The sequence below is a fragment of the Grammomys surdaster genome, unplaced genomic scaffold, assembly GCF_004785775.1.
Source record: "Grammomys surdaster isolate TR1022 unplaced genomic scaffold, NIH_TR_1.0 214, whole genome shotgun sequence".
Classification (NCBI taxonomy): Eukaryota; Metazoa; Chordata; class Mammalia; order Rodentia; family Muridae; genus Grammomys; species Grammomys surdaster.
This window is the reverse complement of record NW_021604659.1, coordinates 3,234,693-3,260,873: the sequence shown is the minus strand read 5'-3', so window position 1 is coordinate 3,260,873 and position 26,181 is coordinate 3,234,693. Positions and strand designations below refer to the sequence as shown.

Genomic DNA, 26,181 nt, shown 5'->3' with positions numbered 1-26,181 from the left:
GGGCATGATGGGGGAGGTGGAGATTTCCATCATGGCGGCTTCCATTTCGGGCTACACCTTCAGCGCTGTGTGTTTCCACAGTGCCAACAGCAACGCTGACCACGTAGGTGCCGGGCCCCCTACTGTGGCCGCTGGGGGCCTTCGGCTTCCTCCTCAGGCCGGCGCCTGAGGCCAAGCGACGACTGCTGAAGGCTTGGCCCTCGATTCCGGGGACAAACCGATGAGCTGGTGACCCAGGCGGCTCCCGCCCCCTTCCAGCTCCTGCACTCCGCGGGCCCTTCTCTTGGCGCTCTCGGCCTCGGGCGGGTCCAGGCACAGCTGTTCTCAGTCCAACGGACCTAAAGCGCCCGGCACTGCCAGTGTCAGGAGTCGCCTAGCCAAAACTGGGTGCCTACCCCTCGCTGAGAGTCGGGCTTCTAGACTTGAGGAGTGCCTTGGGTCGGGATGGAGTTAGAAGGTCTGGATTGTAATCTAGGAGAGGATCCAAGTCCTGACCTCTGGCCTCACAGGTCATCGTATCTGTCACTGTTCATACTTATCAGATGTGACTGTGTTTTTTCACCCCGGTGGAAAATGGAGAATGTGAATAGGCACTTTTAGGTGCAGAATCTTGTTTGCACTTCCTCAAAGTTGCTTGTTTAGTTCCTCAGCCAGTGTTCTAATCCCCGGTACTTGTTTTAATAGGGAAGTGACAGGCCCACATATGAGCGATCAGAAATGTACAGGCCATGGAGTCCATAGGAGCAAAGTCTCTCTTCAGTGTCTTTATTTTACGAATTGCCTTTCAATGCCTCTGACTGGAAATTCTTTGTGATATAGGTGCTTTTACAGGACATAATTTGCCCACCAATTGGCGATTTGTGTGTGTGTGTGTTGTTATTGGTGAACGATTTAAATTCATTAAATAAGAGATTGGGCTTTTTGTGGTTGTCATTACAATAGTAGTTGGAGGGGAAATTGGATTTGGTTTGATGTCAGCAATCTTCGATTCCATTAATAAAGACTGATCTGAAAGGTGATTCCATTAGTAAATTGAGTGGAATGAATTTACTGTTCTTTTCATCTCTGCAGTGTTGATGGTAGAGATTACTGATAGGAATATGTTCAGCATCGTTTTGTTTTTTCTCAAAGCCAGCTCTGACCTAGTCTAGCCTTTGTTATTGCAGCTAGCTCTTAATAATGTAAGTGGTTGCAGTGTTCCTAGTGCCCATGGACTGCAGTTACGAGCTCAGAGCACTTGTTTATTCTGTTTTATAGAGTACCTAGGAATATCATAGTTTATATATAAGGCAAGATTATTATAAAGATAAGAAACTTGGACAGTATTTCTAGGAACTGCCATAGTTCTATTTCTTCATTTGTTATTCATTCTTTGTTGTTTTGAGATAGTGTCATATAATCAAGGCTGGCCCTGGACTCTTGATCCTCCTACCTCCTAAGTGCAGGGATTTCAGGGGTATCCCATTAAACCCAGCTCTAGATTTCTAGCCATTTAATAGCAAACTCCTTAATATTTATCTCATACTTGGCATGAGGAAAGAGAGTTTATACAAGGGCAGCTGTTTACATTGTGTTTTCTATGGTTATACACTTTTATATTAACCTTACCACATACTTAATACTTAAAAATGTGGAATACTTAAAAGTAATGTCAGTTTTGAAGTTGAAGAACCAAGAGTTTACTTTTGTAAAACATGTTTGTTTGGTCTAAGACAATTAATCTAAAGCCAGGCTTACTCTGTTGGGGATAAAGTTAGCAAACATTTTTAAAATTTTTTTGAGATTATAATTACATCATTTCCCTCCTTTTCTCCCTCCAGACACCCCCGTATGGCCCTTCTTGCTTTTTTTTCAAATTTATGGTCTCTTTTTTATTAATCACGACTACATGCTTATATATGTATACATATATATCCCTAAATATAACCTGCTTAGTCTGTATAATGTTCCTCATATGTATGATTTCAGGGCTGCCTATTTGTTTTGGTTAACCAATTCATTTGTTCTTTCCTGGGGAAGACTTTCTCCCACTCTTAGCATTCCTTAGTTGCTTATAGTTCTTTTTGTAGGGTTGAGGCCTTGTGGGCTTTCTACTGACCACTTTGGCCTGTCTATTGATGCCATCCTTATTCAGCTAATGCTTAGGCAGTCATGTTTGTGAGACTTTATGGGCATAGTTTTTGAGAGTCTCACAGCAAACATCATGATCCTATGGCTTTTACAGTCTTTCTGCCCTCTTTTCTGCAATGTTCCCTGAGCTTTAGGTATGGGAGAGTTTTGTATTCATTGGAACTGCACTCCACAACTCTGCCTTTGGTTATGGTTTTCTGTAATATTTCCATTTGTTGCAAAGAGATGTTTCCTTGATGAAGAGTGAGGGCTACACTTACCTGTCAGTATAAAGAGAAATGTTTAGATTGTTGTTAGAGATTATACTGGTTTAGTAAAGTGGTGGTTGTAGGTTCTCCAAGGTCCATAACTTCACTAGCACAAAGCAGTTGGTTAGGTGGCTGGTATCAGCCATGGTTTTCCTCTTATTGAGCAGATTTTAAGTCCAATTCGACCTGGTGGTTACTGCCAAGGTATGTGTGCCACTACTGCAGCCTTGGAGCTATTGTGATATGCTGGCCATTGATGTGGTTCATAAGTGTTATTGCTGGGTAGAACTGTTGGTTGTCTCCTTCCTTTGGAAGCTTGAGTGGTGCCTTCTGGTACCATAAAAACTAGTCCTCAGGGAGGGTGGATTCAGATCAGTTCCAGCTCAGGGCTCTGGGCTCAGTTTTCTGAAGTGCATGGTGTATCTTCAGCAATAGGGACTTCTGGCTCTTAGAGGCGACCAAGGACAATAACAGTTAGACTGTTTGTTTGAAGAGTCTCTTAGACAGCCCTGAATAACACCTCAAAAGAGTTTTTGTTAGATGATTTTTAACTCTTGAAGGAAAGAACTGTTTTTCTGAAAAGGACCAGATAATAAAAGATAGTACTTTCTTTTAAAAAAGTTTTGGAGTCATATGTCTCTTTAACACATCTTCAATTCTACTGTTGTAAGGAAAGTACAAGGGTGGTCCATGAGGTGACTGTGTTTTAATAAGAACGTATTTATAGCACTGAAATTTGAGTGCCCAATTATTTTTAACAGTTCATGAAATATCTGTTTTAATTTTTGCAACCATTTGAACATATAGAAACCATTATTTGCAGGCTGTGCACTAACAAAGTTGGGCCTGTGGTTTGCCTCTTCCTGTTATAAATGTAATACAGTGGTCTCAACCTTCCTAATGCTGTGACCCTTTAATACAGTTCCTCATGTTGTGGTGACCCCCAACCATACAGTTATTTTTGTTGCTATTTCATAACTATTTTTGCTACTGTTATGAGTTGTAAATAACTGATATGCAGGGTATCTGATATGTGACCCCTGTGAAAGTGTCATTCAACCTCCTAAAGGGGTTGTGACCCACAGGTTGAGAACCACTGATGTAATAGTTATTCAGATAATCCAGACCAGGGATAAGTAAACATTCCTAGGTAACTTTAGAATGTTTTAATGTCATGTTAATGTTATGTGAGGTTTTGTTTGTTTGTTTTTTGTTTTGTTTGTTTGGTTGGTTGGTTGGTTGGTTGGTTTTTTTGAGACCCATAGGTCTCCCTATGTGGCCCTGGCTATCCTGGAATTCCCTATATAGACCAGACAACCAACAACTACCTACCACACTTCTCAGGGGCCCTAGCATTTATGTACCTGCTGAAAAGTTTCCAGAATTCCAAATGTCACACAGTCGCAGAAACTATCTGCAGCTGGCAAAACCAAGCCTCTGCTAGAACATGAGGCAGATCATAGTTATCTGCTTCAGACAGTCCAAAGCAGCCCTAATCCCCACACCTGGGATTAAAATGAAAACAAATTTTTATTTCTGTGGTTTTTTTTTTAAAGAAACCAAGATTCCAGGATTCCCAAAACTGTCACTACACTACTGTCCTGGACCACTAGAACCACTTAGTCAGTGTTTCTAGTAGTCATAGTCATCTGTTTTGAGTCTGAGGGAATTCTTGTCCTTTTCCCTGCAGTGCTGGGAATTGAACCACTGACCCACATGCATTCCCAGCCCAAGATTTGTTTTTGCAAAGGAAATCTGTACATTAGTCAGATTTAAAGACTGCTGAGTTGGGTAATTGGGAAATTTGGAATACTTCATCTCTTTTGGGGTCCCTGGCAGTGCTGAGTGGAACCCAGAGCAGCCCATCTCCCAGCAAGTTCTCTGCACACCTAGCAAACACTCCCTTAAGTCAAATACAAAAGTGAGGCCACAAAGTATCTTTCTTTCTTTCCCTCTTCACTCACAGATGTAGACTAGCAACTGGAAATGTTTTTAAACTGGGGGCTTCTGTGGCTGGTTTAATGAGTCAGCACAGAATGGAGGATTATGTAGAGCAAGGCCTTGTTGAAGTGGAATTTATGCAGTTAGCATCTGACACACAGTAAGTGTTGGGCGTGCCTTAAGTGCAGCAGTCCTATAGTAAACAAGCATAGGCGCCTGCCCCAAACTTACATTTTAGCCAGAGTAGGCATTGATGATCCTGTAAGCCTATGGCAGATGATGAGAAGACAAATGGAGTCAGGGTGTAGGGGACAGAGTACATATAGAAGTTATTTCCTATATGTTAGTTGGGCAAAGCCGCTCAGTTAAGGTGCCATTTGAGCAAAGGGAAGGAGTAAGTCCTGGGTCATTCAGAAGAGAGATTATAAGCCAGTGGGGCAGTTTGTCCTCTCTGCAGGAGGGTTATTTTGACATATAGGGTATATCCTTACCAGCCATGCTTACACTGAACATGGCTGCAATTGCTCAAACTGGCGATTTGCAAAGGAATTCTATGTTACCTGTGTTAATAGATGTTTTCCACAAGTGTAAATAAGCTTTGCGTGTATTAGATGGAAGCAAGTATGTTGGCTGAAATCCTGATTTCTCATGCCAGCCTATCTTGCCATTGTCTTTATTGTTCCCTATTAGTGGTGGTTTTAAAGCAATAAAGTAAGTTATATGAAGTTATAACGTCATATAAACAACATATATATGAAGTTATATATAACTTTATATAAGCAACCATGGCATATTTCTGCTTTTTGTGATTGTCTAAGCATGCTATACGACTGTCTAGGATTTAAGTAATGAACTTACCTAAAAACAGGAAGACTTGTTGATTTATAATGATATGTCATTTTGGAATATTTTCTTACATATGATTCTATTAATGGATTAGACCAGCTTGTTATGGTCCAGTCACTGGTTTATAAAACAGCACTTTACATACCAAGTTTATTTGAATTATTGTTAAAATTGATATAAAATAGACATCCTAATTTCCTTTCAGTTTTAATAAAAATCATCTTTAAGTGTAACCAGCTATTTTCTTCTATTATTTTAGGAAGGATTTTTGCTGGGAGAGGTAAGACAAGAGGAAACTTTTAGCATCAGTGACTCACAAATCAGCAACACAGAGTTTCTGCAAGTAATTGGTAAGCTTGTCTTTAGAAATTTTTTTATATATAACTTTAATTTTGTGATTATGGGTATTTTACCTGAATGTATGTCTGTGTGCCATATATATGCCTGGTGCCCTTGGAAGTCTGGCGACCTAGAAGCTTGAAAGGGTTTGAGATACCTTGAAATTGGAGTTACACACAGTTGTGAGCCACTGTGTGGGTCTTGGGAATCAAAACCAGGTCCTCTAGAAAAACAGCTTTAACTCCTGAGCCATCTCTCCAGCTCTAGAAATACCCTTTTCAAAATGTGTACTTGTTCTTTGGCTCCTAACTGGGAGTATAGTTCAGTTTGATAGAGTTTCTTTGTGTAGCCCTGACTGGCTATCCTGGAACTTACTTTGTAGATCAGGCTGTCCTCAAAAGAGATCACCTGCTTCTATCTCCCGAGTGCTGGGATTAAAGGCATGTGCCACCATGCCAGGCCTAAAGTAAATCGTTTAAATTTTGCTTTTACTTATTTACTTTGAGTTTTTATATGTATGGGTGGCTTGCCTAATGTATGTCTGGGAACCACATGTGAGTCAGAAGAGGTTGTTGTATCTCCTAGAACTAGAGTTATAGATGGTCATGAGCCATCCGTCATGTGGGTGCTGGGAATTGAACCCAGTTCCTCTGGATGAGCAGCCAGTACTCTGAACTGCTGAACAATCCCTCCAGCCCCTAAAGTAGATATTTTCTTAATAAAAATAAGTTATATGAGATGTTATGTCACTTAGAGTGCACAGCTGTAAGTGTGGGTCTTTCCTAAAGCTGTTTCTAGCTCGGCTGCTGGCTTGATTTTTACTGAATCGGTATGTGACTACTTGATAGTGTCCTCAAAACCACAGTGAAGCTGAAGCCTATGGATCAGTCTGTCATCATTGCTTCTTTCACCTTGTGCTATAATGAATGAAATGTTGTCTTAGTCTTTCCAAGAAGGATCAGGAAAGACAGCTCCACATGCTCCTAAGATAGTTGCTAGACCTCCACAGGAGTCCAAGGGCTACACTCAACAGTTACTCTGGGGAAGATTGCTGAGAAAGAGGAAGGGGGAGGGGAATGAATGTATCTTCTTCCTTTTTACCAGTTTCCTTTTGATAAATAGCATAGTCTTTTCAGGAATATCTTAAACCTATCATCAAGTGGCAGTCTTCATAAGCAGAATAGAGCAAGGGATACTTCATTTATTTTATAGCAAATGTATTAAAGAACACACACTCTCTCTTTCATATGTGTGGGTATGTACATGTGAATATAGATCCCTGGTTCAGCTCCCTGTTATAGGTAGTTGTGAACTGTCTGATGTGGGTACTGGGATCTGAGTAACCACTCTTGGGTCCCTGAACCTGGCTCCTCTGGAAGAGCAGACAGTGCTCTTAACTGCTCAGCCATCTCTCCAACCTCAAATCACAGAATTGAAAGTGAAGGTGAGTAGGTTCTGGGTTGTCACAATGGGACCAATCATCAATTTAAAATCTCTTCTAATGGCCTTCTAGTACAGAGAATTGGGGCAAGGATGAGGATTGAGGTGGAGTTAGAATTGAGGGAGAGCAGCTGGTCTGTCTGCAAGGGTAAAGACTATCATGGCATTCACACACAGCCCTTCCCTGGCATGCAAACACATGATTTATGTGCAGGGCCTTTCATCGGGAAATTTGGGGTTTCATTTTGCTTAACTCTTTAAAATACTAAAAAATGGGATGGCAGGATGGCTCACTGAGTATGAGGGCTTGCAATAAGATAACAACCTGAGTTTGATTCTTGAAGTTCACATGGTAGAAGGAGAGAATCAGCTCCTAAAAGTTGTTCTTGGACCTCCACACCTATGCTATGGCACATATAGGTACACACAGAGACACAAATACGTACTAAAGTTCTAAATAGTAGAATTTTACTTCGTAAGTCATCTGTGTATGTAGTTATTTGTTACTTGCATCTAAGATTTAAAAATTTATCTAGTAAATAAAGGTTAAATTGATGGATGCAAGGCCAGTGAACTAATTCAGTAGATAAAGGCACTTCCTACCATAATGTCCTGAGACTGACCCCTGGAGACCCTGAGGAAGGAACGACTAAATTGTCCTCTGACCTCCACACATATGCCATGGTGGTTGCAAGCATACAAATAGATGTTTTTTAAAAATCTAAATTGCCAGATGTAGTTAAGTGACTGCAAAATTGCACTTCCAGTATCTATTCAAGTATGGATATCAAGTCCAGGTCCTCAACATATACTAGACAGACGTTCCCCCCATGAGCTACTTGCCTAGGTCATGTCTATAGTGTGTCTCTAATCTGGTTTGTAAATTAAGAAGGAAACTGCTAGACAGTTTAGCGTGAGGACTACTACTTGTACAGACTTCAAAACCTGCTCTAAGGCTTTCAGTAAACAAAATAGTGTTACCTTTAAGTAAAAGGTAAGTTTTCTTTTTTCTGAATCCTATGTAATATTTTTGCTACTCATGCCCCACATCTCAGTGACTACTAGTGCCTGAAGTAACTCAGGGTTGTGCGCTGCATCATTTTAAGCATCAAAAGAAGGGACTTTTGTAGATGACATTTTCTCATTATGTCATGAGTTGTGGTGCCATAGTGAAGCAAATGAACTCTTCTTCAGTGTCAGTCCTGCATCTGTACATGTGGTTTCACAGTGTTAGCTAGTGAGACTAGCTCTGTCCTCAAAGGCTCTGGTTTTATTTTAATTGAGGTAAAGTTATTGCCTAAAATCCCAAGGCTGTCTCTTTTTAAACAGCAAGTGATGAGTCACTCTCTGGGAGAATATGGTAAATAGAATTGAATAGTCAATTAGTCTCATGCTCTTCTAAAAAACCAGCCCATGGCCCCCTGATGAGCTTGAAGAAATTATTCATTCCACTTAATCCCAGCATCTTTTCAGAAGCCGTTAGGATCAGTCTTATAAATGACTGTTTCCCTTCATACCAACCAGCTTTGAAAGAGTTAATGGGCATCCAGTGTTCCAAACACCTGGCCCGAGTTGCCAGGCATCCTTAGATGGTTATTAATGGTAGGAAAGTTGAGGCCCGTCTCTTCCAAAGCTGTCTGCACAGCTTTTATCCAGTTTGATTAAATGCTTCCAGTCAGTGGCTACTTTTTCCTGTAATGCTTTGTTTAGATAGGTAAGATTGAGTAAGCTGTACAATAGCTGTCAGATGTGCGCTCACCACACAGGGACACAGGAAGCAGACCTCTCACTCTCCATTCTGCTTTGTTCTGAGACTCTGTCTCTAGGTGTAATGGAAACAGTGGCACTGCCTTCCTAGCATACACATGGTACCTGTTTACAAGAACAAAATGGTCTTGGTTATCCTAAATTTTGGTTTAAAAAAAAAAAATCCTGAGATAGGGGTTGAAGACATGGCTCAGTGATTAAGAGCACTGACCCCTCTTCCAGAGATCCTCTAAGATCAATTTCCAGCAACCACATGGTAACTTACCTCCATTTACAATGGAATCTAATTCCTTCTTCTAGTGTGCATGAAAACAGAGCACATACATAAGATAAATATACATATACATATGTATCTCATATACATAAGATAAATACAGAGATTTTCTAAAACCCTGAGCTATTTATAGTTGCCTATGCCTTACATGATTAACTGAATTGACTTCCTTTGTCTGATTACAGAAATCCATAACCATCAGCCCTGTTCAAAACTCTTTAGGTAAGCCACATATGATTTTGTAATTTTGTGTCCTCATTGAAAAAGTTGTTTGAAACCAGTAAATTTAGACCTGTAACTGCTTATGTTATAAGTTTAATTAAGAGTACTTCTCTATTTACACTTTTTTTTCTGTTTGTCTTTTTTTGGGTTTTTGTGTGTGTGTGTGTGTGTGTGTGTGTGTGTGTGTGTGTGTGTGTATTTGGTTTTGTTGTTATTTGTTGCTTGAGAAAAGATCTTGCTAGACTGGAACTCATGATCTTCCTTCTCAAGTGTGCTAGCAGGCTTAGCTCCAAAATCTTATTTATTGGATGCTGTGTTTGAGGAACTGTGCTCCAGTGAAAAGAGGGAAGGGGGGGATATGTAAATATAGTGTCAGTGGTTTAGAATGAGCCTTCCCCTCAACCTCCCTGTTGAGAATTCTTTACTCAGAGAAGAAAGTTAATCAAAGATCATATATAGATAAAATTGTTTATAGAAATCATATATAAATATAAATTTAATTTTGAGAAAAATTAATAATGTTCAGTGATCAGCTTTAAAATAAAAGGAGCTAGGAGCCAAGTAGTGGTGGTGCACATCTTTAATTCCTCCATAACTGAAAGAGGAGCAGGGAAGACAGGTGAATAGCCATGGGTTCATCTGGAAAGATCACCAGGTTTTGGCCCACACTTTACTTCTGCCTAGCTATGAATGTGTCTGTTCTGGGCCTCACAGAGCTTCACTGGACATGCTCTGTCTCACCATCCTGAGTAATACCACAAGACATTGCAAGTGCAGAACTTTCAGAACAACGATTTGATTCATACTTAGAATTGAAGGAAATCTTAGAATCATCTTTGTACTTCAAGCTTCTTACTTTGCAAAGCAGGAAAGGAAAGCAGGTAGGGTAAGTAGTCTGTCCTTGGCCCTGCAGTGAGAGTGTGACTGTACTGGAGCTGGGAGCTCCTAACCTCCGAGGCAGTTTGTTCTCTGTATCTTGAATGCTTTCCTGCTTGTGGAGCATGTGGTGGGGGGAGAATGGCATTTCTAAGACAATAACCAGGGAGAAGGAAGGACCTTCCTGTTAGTACATCTGACTGCTCACATTGGTTGGTTCTGGAGGTGAGCACATTGTTAGAAGCTAGCCAGACATGGCTTCCAGTCCAGTCCTCCTGCCCCCTTAGCTGTGCAGTTTGGATCCTGCTTAGCATGTGCAAGACTCTCCATCATCCAGTTGGCTAGCTTTGCTGTCTCTTTTACAAAAACAGCAGAAAGCCTTGTTGAATTGGGATGAACTTGTACCTCAGCACTGTGGCTGGAACATGTAATAGAAAAGCAGCCAGCTGAGGGTCTGTTAAACATTACACAGACGTTCATTTCCCCTCATTTCTCAGAAAATGAGTTGCTGTTATCTTTTTTTTTTCATAAGTAATTGATACTTAGAAACAAAGTAGTGGAGCCATTTGAAACGACACATTTTGTAATTACTTGATTACTTTCCACACATGGAAGGAATGTCTTTTGAATGAAGCAATCTCTCAAGTAGTATTTGATACAAAATGTAGCTTCTCATCAAGAAAGCACTTAGGTTGATTCTCTGTTTACCAACCTTGTTGTAGAAGCAGTTGCATCTATTAGGGTTAGATGTTCTGTAAGCCCCATGGTTATGTCTATTCACAGTATGATAGCATTTTAATTATTTTCTTTTCTTCTTTAAAAAAAAACAGTTTTTATGATTATGCAAGCAAAGTGAATGAAGAGAGTTTGGACAGAATTCTTAAAGATCGGAGGAAGGTATGTTTTATGTATTACTTGCTCCAATTTGGAAGTCACATCCTAGCATGCAAAAGGAAGAACAGCTAGGGCCCATGATTTCTGCTGTGTGTTAGGTATTCTCTCTTGGTGCTGGAGATCAAACCCAGTGTGATCTGCCACTGAGCTACACCTGAGAATAGGTTTTAAAGGTAAATGATGGACTTGAAATAATGTTTACACTGTATCACTGGGAAGATGAGTCTTTATAATGTGATCTCATTTATTTAAACTTTAATACAGAAATGTGAACTTTAATACAGAAAACTAATAGTAATCCATCTGATGGTTTGTATATGCTCAGCCCAAGGAGTGGCACTATTAGGAAGTGTGACACTGTTGGAGTAGGTGTTTCACTGTGGGAGTGGGCTTTAAGACCCTCATCCTAGCTGCCTGGAAGCCAGTCTTCCACTAGTAGCCTTCAGATGAAGATGTAGAACTCTCAGCTCTGCCTTCACTATGCCTGCCTGGATGCTGCCATGCTCTTGTCTTGATGATAATGGGCTGAATAAGCTAGCCCCGATTAAATGTTGTCCTTTATAAGACTTACCTTGGTCATGGTGTCTGTTCACAGCAATAAAACCCTAACTAAGACAGTCCAAATGACTCTGGATGGTTCATTCTCTTCAGCTTATAATTTGAAAACTAATTTTGTAGATTTTTAATTTTAAGCTTATTTAGTGTATTTCTTGATCCTATCTACCTCCAACTCCTGCTCCTTTTAGACCTCTCTCTTACATTGGTCTCTTTCATCTCCATGCCCTTTTTGTTTTTTTAACTCACTGAGTCCAGTTCGTGCTGCCTAGATGTACATGAGTAACCAGCCTACCAGTGTCCACACACCCAACACAAAATGGCTTGCCCTCCTCCAGCAGCACTCAGTTGTATAGCTTCTCAGCTTTGGGTGAAACCTCATAAACATGTACTAATTTTATAGTCAGAACAATAATCCTGGAAAATGTAAATTATGCTGGGCATGGTAGCGTATGCCTATAATCCTAGGACCTAAGAAGTGGAAAGACTGCAGGATCAGGAGTTATAGATTCTCACTGGCTACATTGTGAATTGAAGGCCGGCCTAGGCTACTTGACACCCTGTCTCAAAACAGTAACATCCACCACTTATGCCCCAAAATATGTAGGAACTGGAGAAATGGCTCAGTAGCTAAGAGTACTTGCTCCTCTTCCACAGAACCCACTGTCAATTCCTAGCACCTATGCTGGGCAGCTCACAACTGCCTGTAACTTCAGCTCCAGGGTATCTGGTGTTCTCTTCTGGCCTCCAAGTGGCATCTCTACACACATAGGTACAGATCAGTTTTTAAGAAATAAATTCTTTTTTTAAGTTTTTTAGAAATAAATTAAGGGGTGAAGATATGGCTTAATGGTTAAGAGCACATCTACTTTTGCAGATGACCTTAGTTCTGTCCCTGGAACCCACCTGAAAAGTGCTTAGTTAGGGTTTCTATTGCTGTAAATAAACACCGTGACCAACCCAACTTAAAGAAAGGGCTTATAGTTCCAGAGGGTCAGAGTCTGTGATGGCTGGACAGCATGGCTGGCAGGCATGGAAGCTGAAACAGCCGAGAGTTCACATCTCAAATCAAACAGGAAACAGAATGGGAGTGACATGTGGCTTTTGAAACCTCAAAGCCCCCAGTGACAGACTTCCTTTAGCAAGGCCATATACCCACTAAGCCTCCCCAAACAGCAGCTGGAGACTAAGTGTTCAAATGTGTGAGACTTCTGGGGGACATCTCATCCAGCCACCACACATGGGTTCCAGGGTTTGGGGTGCATGGCTTGCATAGCAAGGCTCTTTACCTACTGTGCCATCTCACTAGCCCTCTACACAGGTACTCTCTTAAGAGGAGGGAAGAAAGGGATAAAGGGGGAGAGAATAGGCAAGTTACAAGATGTAAATAGAAGTCTATACTAGCCAGCACACACATGAAAGGAATTCTACCTCAACCAAAAACACAAATTGAAATGAGGTGCCATCGTTTGCCCATCATTCTGGCACAGAATTGGAAGCACTGACAATATGGTGGGGTGAGGAGGGGGTGGTTAGCGAGTGGAAATTAATGCAGTATAGCATTGGAAGTGCTGCCACAAACATCTGCGGCTCATTGTATTTACCTGAGTGTCACACACTCATTGGGCAGTCATTTTGAGCCACATGTCACAGATGTGGAGGTCAGAGAGTAACCTATGTGAGTCCCTTTTTTTTTCCTTCTACTGTGTAGATTTTGGGTACCACACTCAGGTCAGCAGTCTTGGTGGCAAACCCCTTTACCTGTTGAGTCATCTTACCAGCTCTGCATACTTGATTTTGAATTAATTTTGATCATTTCACATTTAGAAACTTTTTACCGTTACCAATTTTTTAGTTATGTGGCCCTATATGGGGTTACAACACAGTGTAAGAAGCTATGCTATATGACACTGTAAATTCATTTTCTAGAATTTTATACTAATACAATTCTTCAGCATCTACTTTCTACTCTTTTGAAACTGCCTTCTTTCACCAAGCATAGTTATTTTGAGATTCCTCCATGGTGGTTTGTTCCTCTTTATTACTGTATATGATTCCAGTATACAGGTGTACCACAGTTTACCCAGTATATCCATTCACTTGTTGACAGAAAGGTTGTTCTTAGTTCTGGGCTAGCCAACGTAAAGTGGTCATGAACATTTGTTACAGGTGCTCATTGGATGCATTCTGAATTAAGTGAGCTCTTAATACTTTCCTGTCTTCTGGCTTTGTTGCAGAAAGTTATTGGATGGTACAGATTCCGGCGAAACACCCAGCAGCAGATGTCCTACAGAGAACAGGTCATCCACAAGCAGCTCACCCGCATCCTCGGTGTGCCAGACCTTGTCTTCCTTCTCTTCAGCTTCATCTCTACCGCCAACAATTCTACTCACGCTTTAGAATATGTTCTCTTTAGACCAAATCGCAGGTAACGACAGCTTCCCACCAGTTGTACATAAAAAGAGACAGCAGTCCTGAGGGAAGGGTTCAGTGGGTAAAGCAAGTATGGGGACCAAAGTTTGGCTCCCTAACACCTGTGTAAAAGTTGGGCATGGCAGCCTGCATCCGTAATCCCAGCACTCAGCAGAAACAAGTGGATTCCCAGGGGCTTGCTTGCCAATTACATGAGTTACAGTAGTTTGGGGATCAATAAGTATCACCTAGATGTGTTTGTTCTTCTTACAGGTCTACACTTAATTTGCTTCTTCGTGATCCATTATGTAAAAATAGTTCTGCTACATGTGGAGTCTAATTGTAACTTTAGAACACACAATGCAAAGACAGAAATTGTAAAAATGATCCATTATTAGTGATTAGGGTTTTGCATTGTGACCTTGTGAAAACATTATGGGACCAACTTCTCTGTTTGGGAGTTGCAGAAATCTTTCCTTCTGGAAATGTGCTCATAGGATCAGTAGACAACAGTGAAGTAGTTACAGTTTGGTAACTATGTGTAGGATTTCATCTCAGGGTTTGTTGATCACGGACATGCAGATAATGTATGAGCCAGAGCCACTGCTCTCAAGGAATGTACAGCAGAGTTTTGCTTTAAGGGAAAGGAAGTTGCTGACTATGCATCTGAGATGGCCTTGGCCCTTTGTATTAGCTTACCAGTGTCGGAGACATGGAAGTCTGCTGCCAACCTTATCGTTTTGTTTTGTTTTTTGTTTTTGAGGCAAAGTCTTGCTTTGTAGTCCAAATGACATGGAATTTGTTCTGTAGACCATGCCAGCCTTGAACTTGTGGTGATCCTCCAGGGTTGGCTGTTTGCTATTTTGAGATGGTGTCTCCCTATGGATCCCTCACAGACCTGGTATTAACCATGTAGCTCAGAACTAGCTTATGTAGCTAAGAATGACCTTCTGATCTTTCTGCTTCTACTTCCTAAGGAATGCCAAGATTACAGGTGTGTGCCACCATGTCTGGTTCATGTGTACTGGGTATTAAGCCCAGGGCTTTGGGCACTCTAGGCAAATATTCTACCAGCTGAGCTACATCCACAACCTCCAATCCCAATTCTTTACATTTTTTTTAAAGTTTTATGTATGTAGGTATTTTGCCCTCATGTATTTCTTTATACTACCTATGTGCCTGATGCTGGCAGCTGCCAGAAGAGAGTGATGGATCCCTGGAGCTGGAGTTACAGATAATAGTGAGCCATCATGTGGGTGTTGGGACTCAAACCCTGTCATTCCCAGTTCTTAAAGGAATACTTTTAAACCTGGGAATGATGATACATACCTGTAAACCCAGCAGTGAAGTACTGAAGTGAGCAGACACAAGTTCAACACTTAGCCAGGCAACATAGCAGTAGAGCCAAATATGGTGGCATATGTCTATTATTCTAGCACATGGGAGGCTGAAGCAGGCAGAGTGTACATTTAAAGCCAGCATAAACTATATAGTGAGACCCTGCCTCAGACAAACAAATAAGAAATATACTTATTACATGCTGTTTTTCTCAATTCTCCTCATAGGTATAATCAAAGGATATCACTTGCTATTCCCAATCTAGGCAATACTAGCCAGCAAGAGTACAAAGTGTCTTCAGTGCCAAACACGTCTCAGAGTTATGCCAAAGTTATTAAAGAGCATGGGTAAGTTGAAAGGTAAACTGGGTTCTTTGGGGAATGGTATTACTTTTGTTGATATTTTTCAAAGTACAAGGAGAAATGTAGAGTCAAGTTTGTTTTAACTGAAATTGAAGAAAACAAAAAGTTTTCTAGGCCACCACCACGATCATCACCACATATCAGATGTTCTTAATAAACTGTAGAAATGATCCCTAAAGTTAAGTGTGGTGATTCACGCCTGCAGTTCCAGTACCTGAGAGACTGAAGCTGGAGTTGGGCATAAGGTCAAGGCCAGCTTACTGAGTAAGACCCTTCCTCAAAACAAAACAGCAACAACAACAACAACAACAAACCCAGCAAAGCAGACCTGCTCTGAAGGGCATGATAGTGCATGCTTGTAATCCTAGCACCCAGGAAGAAGAAGCAGTGGATTTCTGCTGACTTCTATGCTAGCCTCTACTACATAGTGAAACCTTGTCTAAAAAGATAAAAATAAGCCGGGCGGTGGTGGTGAATGCCTTTAATCCCAGCACTTGGGAGGCAGAGGCAGCAGGATTTCTGAGTTCGAGGCCAGCCTGGTCTACAGAGTGAGTTCCAGGACAGCCAGGGCTATACGGAGAAACCCTGTCTCAAACCAAAAAAAAAAGATAAAGATAAATCTAACAGCTTGAGGCTGGAGAGGTACTTCAGTAGAGAGTAAGTACTTGCTATGCAAGCATGGGACCCGAGTTTGGCTTCTCATTATGTAAGAAAGCTGAGTGAGGCTGGAGAGGGGAACTCAGTGATTAAGAGCACCATTGCTCTTGCAGAGGACCTGGGTTCTAGACCCAGCACCTGCATAGTGGCTCACAACCATTGTAACTTCCGTCCTAGGAGACCGAGTACCCACTTCTGAATTCTGCAGGTACCAGGTTTACATGTGGTTCACAGACATGCATGCAAATAAAACATTCATACACATAAAACAAAATAGTTAAAGATAAAAGGCTGGGCTGAGTGTAGCACATTTGTGACTCCTGCAGGAGGAGCACACAAATAGGCAGGTGCTTGGGACATGCCAGTCAACCAGCAAAACAGCCAAAATGGAGAAGCCCAGGTTCTATGAGAGACTCTGTCTCAAACAATAAGGTAGAGAGAAATAAGAGGACACCTGACAGTGACCTCTGGCCCTACATAAGCATGCACATTGGCACTCACTTTTATACACACATGAACAAACATACATGTGTACTTTCACACGTACATGCATACATGTGCTACACATACTTAGGCAAACACAGACACACAAATAAAAGAATCCCTAAAAGTACTAACTGTTTTTTATACTTACTAAAAAGATAATTTAATTTTACTGTATCTTTCCTCAAGTTTTATGTATTATGATTTTAAAGATTTTTATTTAGTTTACATTTTATTGTATGTATGTAACTGTTTGCCTGGGTGTATGTATGTCTACTCACTGTGTGTGCGGTGCCTGAGGAGAGCAGAAGAGAGCACTGGATCCTCTGGAACTAGAGTTATGGATGCTCTGATTAGCAGTGTTGGTGCTAGGACCTGAGCCCATGTCCTCTTTAAGAGCAGCAAGTGCTTTTAACCTCTGAACCATCTCTCAAGCTGCTTTCCTCAGATTTTAAAAAGTATAACAGCCAGATGTGGTTGCACACATCTTTAATCCCAGTACTTGGGAGGCAATGGTGGGTGGATTATCATGATTTCCACACCAATGGGGACTTCATAATGAGTTTCAGGCCAGCCAGGGATGCATAGAAAAACCCTATCTAAAAATAAAAATAGTAAAAATAAATAAATGAATAAACATAGCCACTGAAAAATATTCTGTTTTTAATTAGTGTTCTTTTTCATTTCCTTTCTGTAACTCTATAGGGATAAGCGTCTTATTGCTTAGATGTCACCTTTGAGTCACAGCACATAAGTAATACTGTAGTAGAAGTGATGTTCATGCCAGTTTTAATAACTTTGATATCTTTTTCTGTCTTCTAGTACTGACTTTTTTGACAAGGATGGAGTCATGAAGGACATCAGGGCAATTTATCAGGTTTATAATGCACTTCAGGAGAAAGTACAGGTAACTGGTATTTCCAACTTGTCATATTGCTCAACTCCTACTTTTGTAATAAATAAATAAATAAATGAATGAATGAATAAATAAATGAATAAATAAATAAGTGAGTGAATGCATCTTTTAGCTGACAAATGAGTAAATAGTGGTTCAAAAGTCAGAATGCACTTTGCTAGGATAACATGTCAGCTATCAGCCACCAAATCCTGCCTCCTCATGTGCTGAGGGAGAGGCACTGCAGAACTTAATAATGGTGCTTCTTAGAATATGCAGGACCCCTTTTCAGTCATGCTTTTTCTGGGATTGTACCTTCAAAGGTGAGTTTGAAGAGGGTGCTCAGAACAGTCTCTGTAAGTTATATTCTAAGGTGAGGCAGTGTCAAAGGCTGACACCCAGTCTAGCTCTGCTCCCATCAACCCGTTCATTTTGCCCCCAGCCACCACTGTGGAGTGGGAGGATTGCAGTGGAATCAATCGGTCTCTTCCTAGTCCATCATGCAACAAGTGTCTGTGGTCCTATCTCCAGCTGCCAGCTATATGTTGTCAGTCCGTCCCTCTGCACTCATATTTGAGAATGAGAAGAAAAGTGGAAAGTTGGAACTCTCCTAGGCCCGGGAAGGACCCTAGCAGATAGAGGGAGGAGTGAAGATAGCATCTAAAATGGGAAAAGCCACCAGGCATGGTGGCATATGCCTATAATCTCAGCACTTGGGAGGCAGAGGCAGGTGAATTTCTGAGTTCGAGGCCAGCCTGGACTACAGAGTGAGTTCCAGGACAGCCAGAGCTACACAGAGAAACCATGTCTCAAAAAACCAAAGAATACAATAAGATAAAATAGGGAAAGCCTCAATAAAAGGGCAGAGTAGTGAAGCGTAGTTTCCAGAGCCTGTGTTCACCGAATACTTGGACGTGGAGGGAACACTTCATACACATTTGTGCCAAACTTCTTTCCTGGAAGTTTCCGATATTTCTGTTATGGGAGGAATGTGTGGTGGAAAACAGCTTTTTGTCCTGAATTCATGACCATGCCCTTTCAGATCACTTATACTAGCCAAACAACTTCTAAAAGGTGTCACACATTACCTTGCTGATTAAAGAAGGCCAGCTCTCATAGTGGCTATTGGTAGCTGAATTACATTCATTCAAACCTCAACTTTGAAACTTACTTCTTTTCCAGACTTCCCTTATCATAATTATTTTCAGTTAGATAACTCTGTCTTATCAGTTTCTTAAGTTTTTATTTTATGTACTTTGCCTGTGTATATGGATGTTTTGCCTGTGTATAGATGTGTGCCATATGCATGCATTGCCCGAGGAAGCCAGACAATGACATCAGATCCCCTGGAGCTTGAGTTTGGTCCTTAGAACCAACTTAAAGGTCGAAGGGGGTAACTGATTCCACCAAGATTCTCTCTGACCTCCACATGTGGTCATGGCACACCCACAATCATACACATACATGCTAATTCTGCACTTGTTAATCTTTTAAATTTATTAAATGTGTGTGTGCATACATATGAATGCAAGTACCCACACAGGTCAGATAATTCCACTGAGCTAAAGTTACAGATAGTTATGAGTCATCCAATATGGGTGGTAGGAACTAAACTTAGGTCCTCTGCAAGAGCAAACTTCTCTTAACCACTGGGCCATTTCTGCAGCCCTTAATCATCATTTTTTTTTTTTTTTTGGTTTAGTTTTTTGAGACAGGGTTTCTCTGTGTAGCCCTGGCTGTCCTGGAACTCACTCTGTAGACCAGGCTAGCCTCGAACTCTCAAACTCAGAAATCCGCTTGCCTCTGCCTCCCAAGTGCTGGGATTAAAGGCGTGCGCCACCACCGCCCGGCGATAATTTTTTAAAAAATGATGACTAAAACTGATTCTTCATTGTATCGATTAATATAATATGGCTTCCAGTACACACCCTTTAAAACAAAAAAACTGGAAAAGTGGCTCAGTGGTTAGAGAATGCTGGCTGCTCAAGCCAAGGACTAAAGTTCAGATGCCAGTGACTATGCAACCAGCTGGGCATGGTCCTGTGCATGTAATCCTAGCACTGAGTAGAAGAGAAAGGGTCAGTGGCTTCTAGTCTAGCTTCTAGCTTCCAGTCCATGTTAGGGAGAGAAACTTTCTCAAAGGAATAAAGCAGGGCGTGGTAGAGGGGGACACCTAATGCTTTCCTCCCATCTTTGTGTGCACACCCCAACACAGACATCTTTTAAAATTTTTAAATGGTGAGTGGTTCTTGAGGATAGACGCTCAAGGTTCACTTCTGGCTTCCACATGTATATGTACCTGTATGTCCACATAAACATTGAATATGAACACACAGAAGAAACGCAATCCTAATCAGGCATGGTAGCATACACCTGTAATCGTAGTGCTCAAGAGGCTTTGGGGGACGGGTCTCCAGTTGGAGGCCAACTTGGAATACACAGGGCAGTCTTGTCTCATAAAGGGAAGTGGGGGAACACAGCTCTGCTTTTATGAGCACTCAAGATTGCTCTACCTTCTATGTCTGCATTTAACTTTGATGTCTTGAGTGTCTGGTAACCTTGGAGGCCAGGAGGAGGTGTGGATCTCTTGGAACTGGAGTTACAGGTGGCTGTGAGCCTGCTGGGAGTTGAACCTGGGTCCTCTGGAAAAGCAGCTGGTTAATGCTCTTCATTTAACTGCTGAGACATCTCTCCAGTCCCGTTTTTCCATTGAAATGAGGTTGAATTTGTAGATTACCTCCTGCCTGGGTTTGAAGCTAATCTTTTTTCTTGTGTTTTTTTTCCCTCAGGCAGTGTGTGCAGATGTAGAAAAGAGTGAGCGAGTTGTTGAATCTTGTCAGGCAGAAGTGAACAAACTGAGAAGACAAATCACTCAGAAGAAAAATGAAAAGGAACAAGAAAGAAGTAAGCACCTGGAGCTGGATCTCCCATTCAGTATGAGAGGCTAGCTCTGTTCACTGGGTGGGGGACTGTGCCTGAACATGGTTCCCAGGCTAGGCACGTGCTCCACCACACCACTGACCTACACTCTAGCCCTTTTTCCATTATTCTATTTTATATTTATCCTATACATTGTCTCACTATGTATCCTTGGTGGCCTTGGAACTTAACTCTATAGCCCAAGCTGGCCTCTAACTTGAGGTTTGACCCCCACAGCCTCCCAAGTACTAGGATTACCAGTGTACACTACCGTGCCTGAGAAGGATTGTTTTTCCATGAGATCCATATGACTCGACCTCCTGGGTGTTGGAATTAAAGTTATATGCTTACCATGCCCAGCTTTACTTTTTAGGTTTTGTTTGTTTGTTTTATTTTTGTTTATTCATTCATCTATCTGTTTATTTATCTGTTTGTTTTTATTTATTTACTCTGAGCACCAGTAGGAGGTCAGTTTGCAGGAGTTGGTTCTCTTCTTCCACTGTGTAGGCCCCAGGGATTGAACTCAGGTTGTCAAATTTGGAAACCAGATCCTTAATCTGCTGAACCATCTCACTTTTTATTTTTGAGACAATGTTCATAAATTGCCAGGAAGGCTTTCAACTTGCTGTATGGTCCAGGCAGGCCTCAAACTTGTGATCTTCCTGCCTCAGTCTCCAAAGTACCTAGAATTTCTGTTTGTTTTTAGAAACAAGGTTTCTCTGTGTATCCCTGGCTGTCTTGGAACTCTGCTCTGTAGATCAGGGTAGCCTCAAACTCACAGAGATCCACCTGCCTCTACTGGAATTAAAGGCATGTGCCACCATGTCTAGCTCAAAGTAGTTAGAATTACAGGTTGTGTTACCTGGCTAAACTATTCATTACTTTATTATCAAATTATCCATTAAATGACTTGAGAACATTTTTGAAAACCCACCCTTAATCCCCACAATTGTAAGGAAGGGTCTCATATAGTATATCCTAGACTGGCCTTGAACTTTATAGCTGAAGATGACCTAAAATTTCTGATTCTGTTGATTTTTCTTCCCAAGTACTACCATACTTTTACATAGTGCTGGAAATTGAATCCCAGGCTTTGTCCATGTTAGGCAAACTTTTTACCCACTGAGCCATATTTTCAGTTTGTCAAGAAATCCTATATTAAGCAAACACCAGGTTCACATAAAGGAGGGAGGGCATTCCCTTGTCTTTAAGCATTTCCTAGTGAGAAATGCTATTTTTATGCTATTCCTCAAGTTTCCAAAACTGAAACAAGAGGACCAAAGAGAAAAGCTGAAGCAGATAGAAGCTAGAAAAGATGTAAGAAATTTGGTACAGATTTTTGTGTGTATTGACAATATCATCTGTTTCTAGCAACCAAATTCTTGGGGGCTGGAGAGATGGCCTAAGAGATCTTGCTGTTCCTGCAGAGAACTAAGTTTGGTTCCTAGCACCCATGTAGGGAAACTCACAACTATATGTAAATCTAGTTCCAGAGGACACAGTGCCCTCTTCTGGCCTCTTTGGGCACTTTTATGCAAATAGTAGGCACAGACACAAATACACATTAAAAGGAAAGCAGTATGGCTTTGATAGGATAATGTAAGGAATATCCCCTGTTCATGAGACTTGTGAAGGTATTAAGAATGCTTTTCAGTGTCAGATGGTAGTCCAAAGTTTTTTAGCACAGTGGGCAACAGGTGGGCAAAATAGCTCTGAATCTGGAGTTACCAGCCTATGTTCTGCATCATGGGGCTGTACTTCTGATCAGATTTGCCTGGACTTTCAACTCTGGTTTCTTTTTTGTTTGTTTTTGTTTTTGAGACAAAGGTCTCACTGTGTAACTGGTTAGTCTGATACTTGATATGCAAAAAAATTAATGTATTGATGTGTTTTACACCATTTGTAAAGTATTGGCAAAATTAGTTTACAGCATTGCTGCTCATTTCCAGAACATTCAAGTTGACCACTTAACAAGCTATGAAAATGCAGAACTTGCTAAGACATTTTTCCTGTTTCTGTACAGGATTGCAGCAGGCCCTGTTAAGCAGACAGATGCCATCCGAAAGTCAGGAGCCAGCGTTGAGCCCTCGGATGTCCTATTCTGGGTTTTCAGCCGAAGGGAGAAGTACTCTAGCAGATACGGAGCCCTCCGACCCTCCACCCCCTTACTCTGATTTCCACCCAAACAATCAAGAAAGTACTTTGAGCCATTCTCACATGGAAAGGAGTGTCTTCATGCCCCGGCCTCAGGCTGTGGGCTCTTCCAACTATGCTTCCACCAGTGCCGGACTGAAGTTCACTGGAAGTGGAGCAGATCTTCTTCCTTCCCAGAGTGCAACTGGAGACAGTGGGGAGGAGTCAGATGACAGTGATTATGAAAATTTGATTGACCCTGCAGAGTCCCCTCATAGCGGCGAATACTCACATTCAAAGAATTCACGGCCCGTGACACATCCCGACGAGGACCCCAGGAACACTCAGACCTCCCAGATTTAAGTAAACGAGTGACACTCTCCACTTGGCACTACTTTTCTTAATGGCTTATTGAGTGTTGTTAAGGACTTAATCTGTGGGGAGACCTGCTTTCTCAGATGCCATGGCTCCTGAGTAGAGCATCCTGTGCACAGAACTCCCAGAATACTCTGTCCGCTGGTCCTCACCTCTGGGTACTGTGCACAGATTCACAACAAAATCATTATGATAATCAAATTGTCCTAATTCTGGTGCGATTCATGGATGTACTAGTAAATTTAGGCAGAGTGAAACTCCTCAGTGTAGTCTGTTCTTTAAGATAAGTCAGAGATCAGAGACTAAGCACAATTAGTCTATAAATACTCTCTAAGTCAGAAACTTACCTCTGCACTATCATGCCTTGAAATTTGCTTTTTCAAAGGGAAACGAATTTAGCAGCAGCCTTCAAAGAACTTTCTATGATGAGCCAAATTCATCTTTGCCAGAAAATCAATTTTGTTAATTCCAAGAAGCCTAATTGGAACAAGTCAGACATCCCTTCTCTTGTCTGCATGGTTTTGTAAGGCGGGAAGAGAGGGCTTTGTTTCAACTTTTTCTACTAGCCTGATACGTATTGTCACTTAAAATGGTTGCCTTTTTAAAAATGTAGGAATACTAATCCCCAGTGAGTACTCACCCAGATCAGTGTCCTGAAGTCAGTTTCTTGTTGTTTGGTACACAGCAGTGAGTGCTACGCTGCACCAGCAGGGTTGGCCTGTGTTCTGTAGTCTTAGAGGGAGTGGATGGTAGAAGGGAGAAGCCAGGCCTGAGTCTGTATGTAGTGAACAGATCCCAGGCACAGTGGATTTAACTAAGTTCCCGTGGAAAGGATGTAATGCACTTAGGTGTGGCAGATCCTGGGCTAGAGTTGTGGAGGAAAGACATTTTTAAGAAAATATCCAGGAATCTTGGTGACTATAGATCCACTTCAAGTCTGAATAACCATACTTTTTTTTCCTCTAAAGTTGCCATTTAGGGGATAATTGCAAATGTGTGGAGACCATTGGGATGCACTTACGCTTTTATTTAATTACTGCTTGTTTTCTAGTTTTGCTCAGAATGTGTGAAACTTCTAAAAACCATTTTTGAGTATGTTGGGCTACTGGATTGGAAATGGTAAGACCTACCATTTATGGCAATCATCAGCCCATGATGCTTGACACTGAACTGCCTTTCCTTGGACTAATTAAAACATGTAAGGATGAAGATGCCATTAAAAGGCTTAAAATCTGGTTCCAAAGGATTCATTTTGTTTTATAGTGATATTTACTCACAAGTTCCAGCTCCCAGTCTCAGACAGTGGATATAGGCTTAGAAATGAGATGCTGGACTGCCCTGCTTGGTTGTGTCCCAGGTCTGCATTGTAACTGCTGTCCTGGTTTTCCTGGGTTCACACCACTTGTGTTTGATTTAAATGTCGAGGGTCACTTTATCTGCAGTGTGTTCTAGCTTTCATCAGCTACCTACTAGCAGCTTCAGCACGGTATGAATTCCAGTTTGTTAAAGTGCCATCGCCATCTCCTCTGTTCAGATTTTGACATTCAGGAAAATATTCTTATTTTTATGCCATACTGAAATATACAGTGTATATCTGACAAAGCAGTTAAATGTGACAATAAAAACTTATTTAATCATGATACATTATTTTAGTGTCTGAGCACCAGCAAGTTCTTGCCTCAGTAGGTGTTGCCTATTAAGGTTTTTTTTTCCCCTTAATACTCTGTGTGTGCGTGTGCATGTGTGCGCAGGTACTAGTGAAGTCCAGAGGAGGACATCAGATCCCCCAGAGCTGGATTTACATGTGTAACCTTCAATATAGGAACTAGGAACTAAAGTGATTCTTTTTTAAGAGCAGCAAGTGCTCCTAACCACTGAGCCATCTCTCCAGCCATGGTAGGTAGTTTTTAAAGGGCATTAAAACTTGTTCTCAATCTCCATAGGGACCTGTCTGTCTGGTTCAAGAAAACAACTAACCAAAATGTTCATGTTCATTTCAAGGATGGTTTGGTGAGAACCAAGCTCTCTAGAGAAGTACCCATAGTGGACAAAGCTGAAGGCTACCCTGAAGAGCCACTCTGAAGTGACTGTCCCACCCAGGTCATCCAGTACCTGGGAAGCAGAACTTGGTGCTCTGAGAGTATCTTAGGACATGTGGGCTCTCAGAACAGGGCCAGCAGATGTATTCTGAACTCAGTAGAGCTGAGGCAGTTGAGTGCTGTGGTGAACATAATTAAAAGTTGTGATTGGTGTTTCTGGAGTAGTGTCAAAACAAAGCATTGGCAATCTCATCCCTAGTCAGCATATTTATCTTTAAATGCCAAGCACTAGGACAGGTGACACTAAGTTACTTTAACAAAATAATTGAACTGTATTAAAGAGGTTTTTTTAAACAAAACAAAACAAAAAAGGCTAGTGAGATTGCTCAGAAGGAGAAAGTATTTGTGGTGATGCATATCTCTAATGCCAGTGCTGGGGAGGGACTGGAGGATCCCTGGAGCTCACTGGCCTCCTATTCGAGCCCAGTTACTGAACTCTAGGTTCAGCAAGACCTTGTCTCAAAACAAAGGTTGAGGGACTGGAGAGATGGCTCAGCTGACAAAGATCTAACTGAGTTCATTTCTAGGTGGTGGAAAGAGATAACCAATTCCAGTACATTGTTCTCTGACCTCCCTGTGTGTGCCCTGGACACACACACTAATGAATAAAACAAGGCAGCTAATTACCTCTGGTCTCCACATGTGCAGGCATGGGCAAATCTACATAGAGTGTACACACAGACACATCATAAAGACCCCACAATAAAATAAAAGATGTTTTTAAAGTCAATCTAAATAAAAACTTAGGAGAAAGTAACAGTTGTGAACTTGTCCTGGATCTCTGTTGGTTGCAAGTTCCATTCAATTACTAGAAGCCTCACTCTTACAAAGTTCTGTCCATATCAATTTCCCCCCCCAATAAACCTTGAACCAAATTAACTTTCCTTAGCTCAGAATCTGTTTCCTACAGGTCCACCAAGTCTCAGAGAACAAAGACAACATGAGGCCAGACTCTAAAGCAGAAGCCAGGAAGTGC

General features: G+C 41.4%; 1 protein-coding gene across 1 annotated transcript; it reads left to right on the top strand.

The window, feature by feature from the left end:
* Abraxas2 (abraxas 2, BRISC complex subunit) lies at nucleotides 1-24,753 on the top strand. The gene is made up of 9 exons (XM_028772540.1): nucleotides 1-103; nucleotides 5,425-5,515; nucleotides 9,171-9,207; nucleotides 10,914-10,980; nucleotides 13,770-13,960; nucleotides 15,510-15,629; nucleotides 17,607-17,691; nucleotides 20,469-20,583; nucleotides 22,622-24,753. The coding sequence occupies exons 1-9, from the start codon at nucleotides 5-7 to the stop codon at nucleotides 23,092-23,094; spliced, it is 1,278 nt and encodes a 425-aa protein (XP_028628373.1). The 5' UTR covers nucleotides 1-4; the 3' UTR covers nucleotides 23,095-24,753.
* The last annotated feature ends 1,428 nt before the right edge of the window (nucleotides 24,754-26,181 follow it).

What these genes read in the sequence shown, in the direction of transcription:
- Abraxas2 (XM_028772540.1), top strand. Translation starts at nt 5, where the DNA reads ATGATGGGGGAGGTGGAGATTTCCATCATGGCGGCTTCCATTTCGGGC. An exon ending in CCAACAGCAACGCTGACCAC is followed by an intron (nt 104 to 5,424) that starts GTAGGTGCCGGG and finishes CTATTATTTTAG; the next exon opens with GAAGGATTTTTGCTGGGAGA. An exon ending in AGAGTTTCTGCAAGTAATTG is followed by an intron (nt 5,516 to 9,170) that starts GTAAGCTTGTCT and finishes GTCTGATTACAG; the next exon opens with AAATCCATAACCATCAGCCC.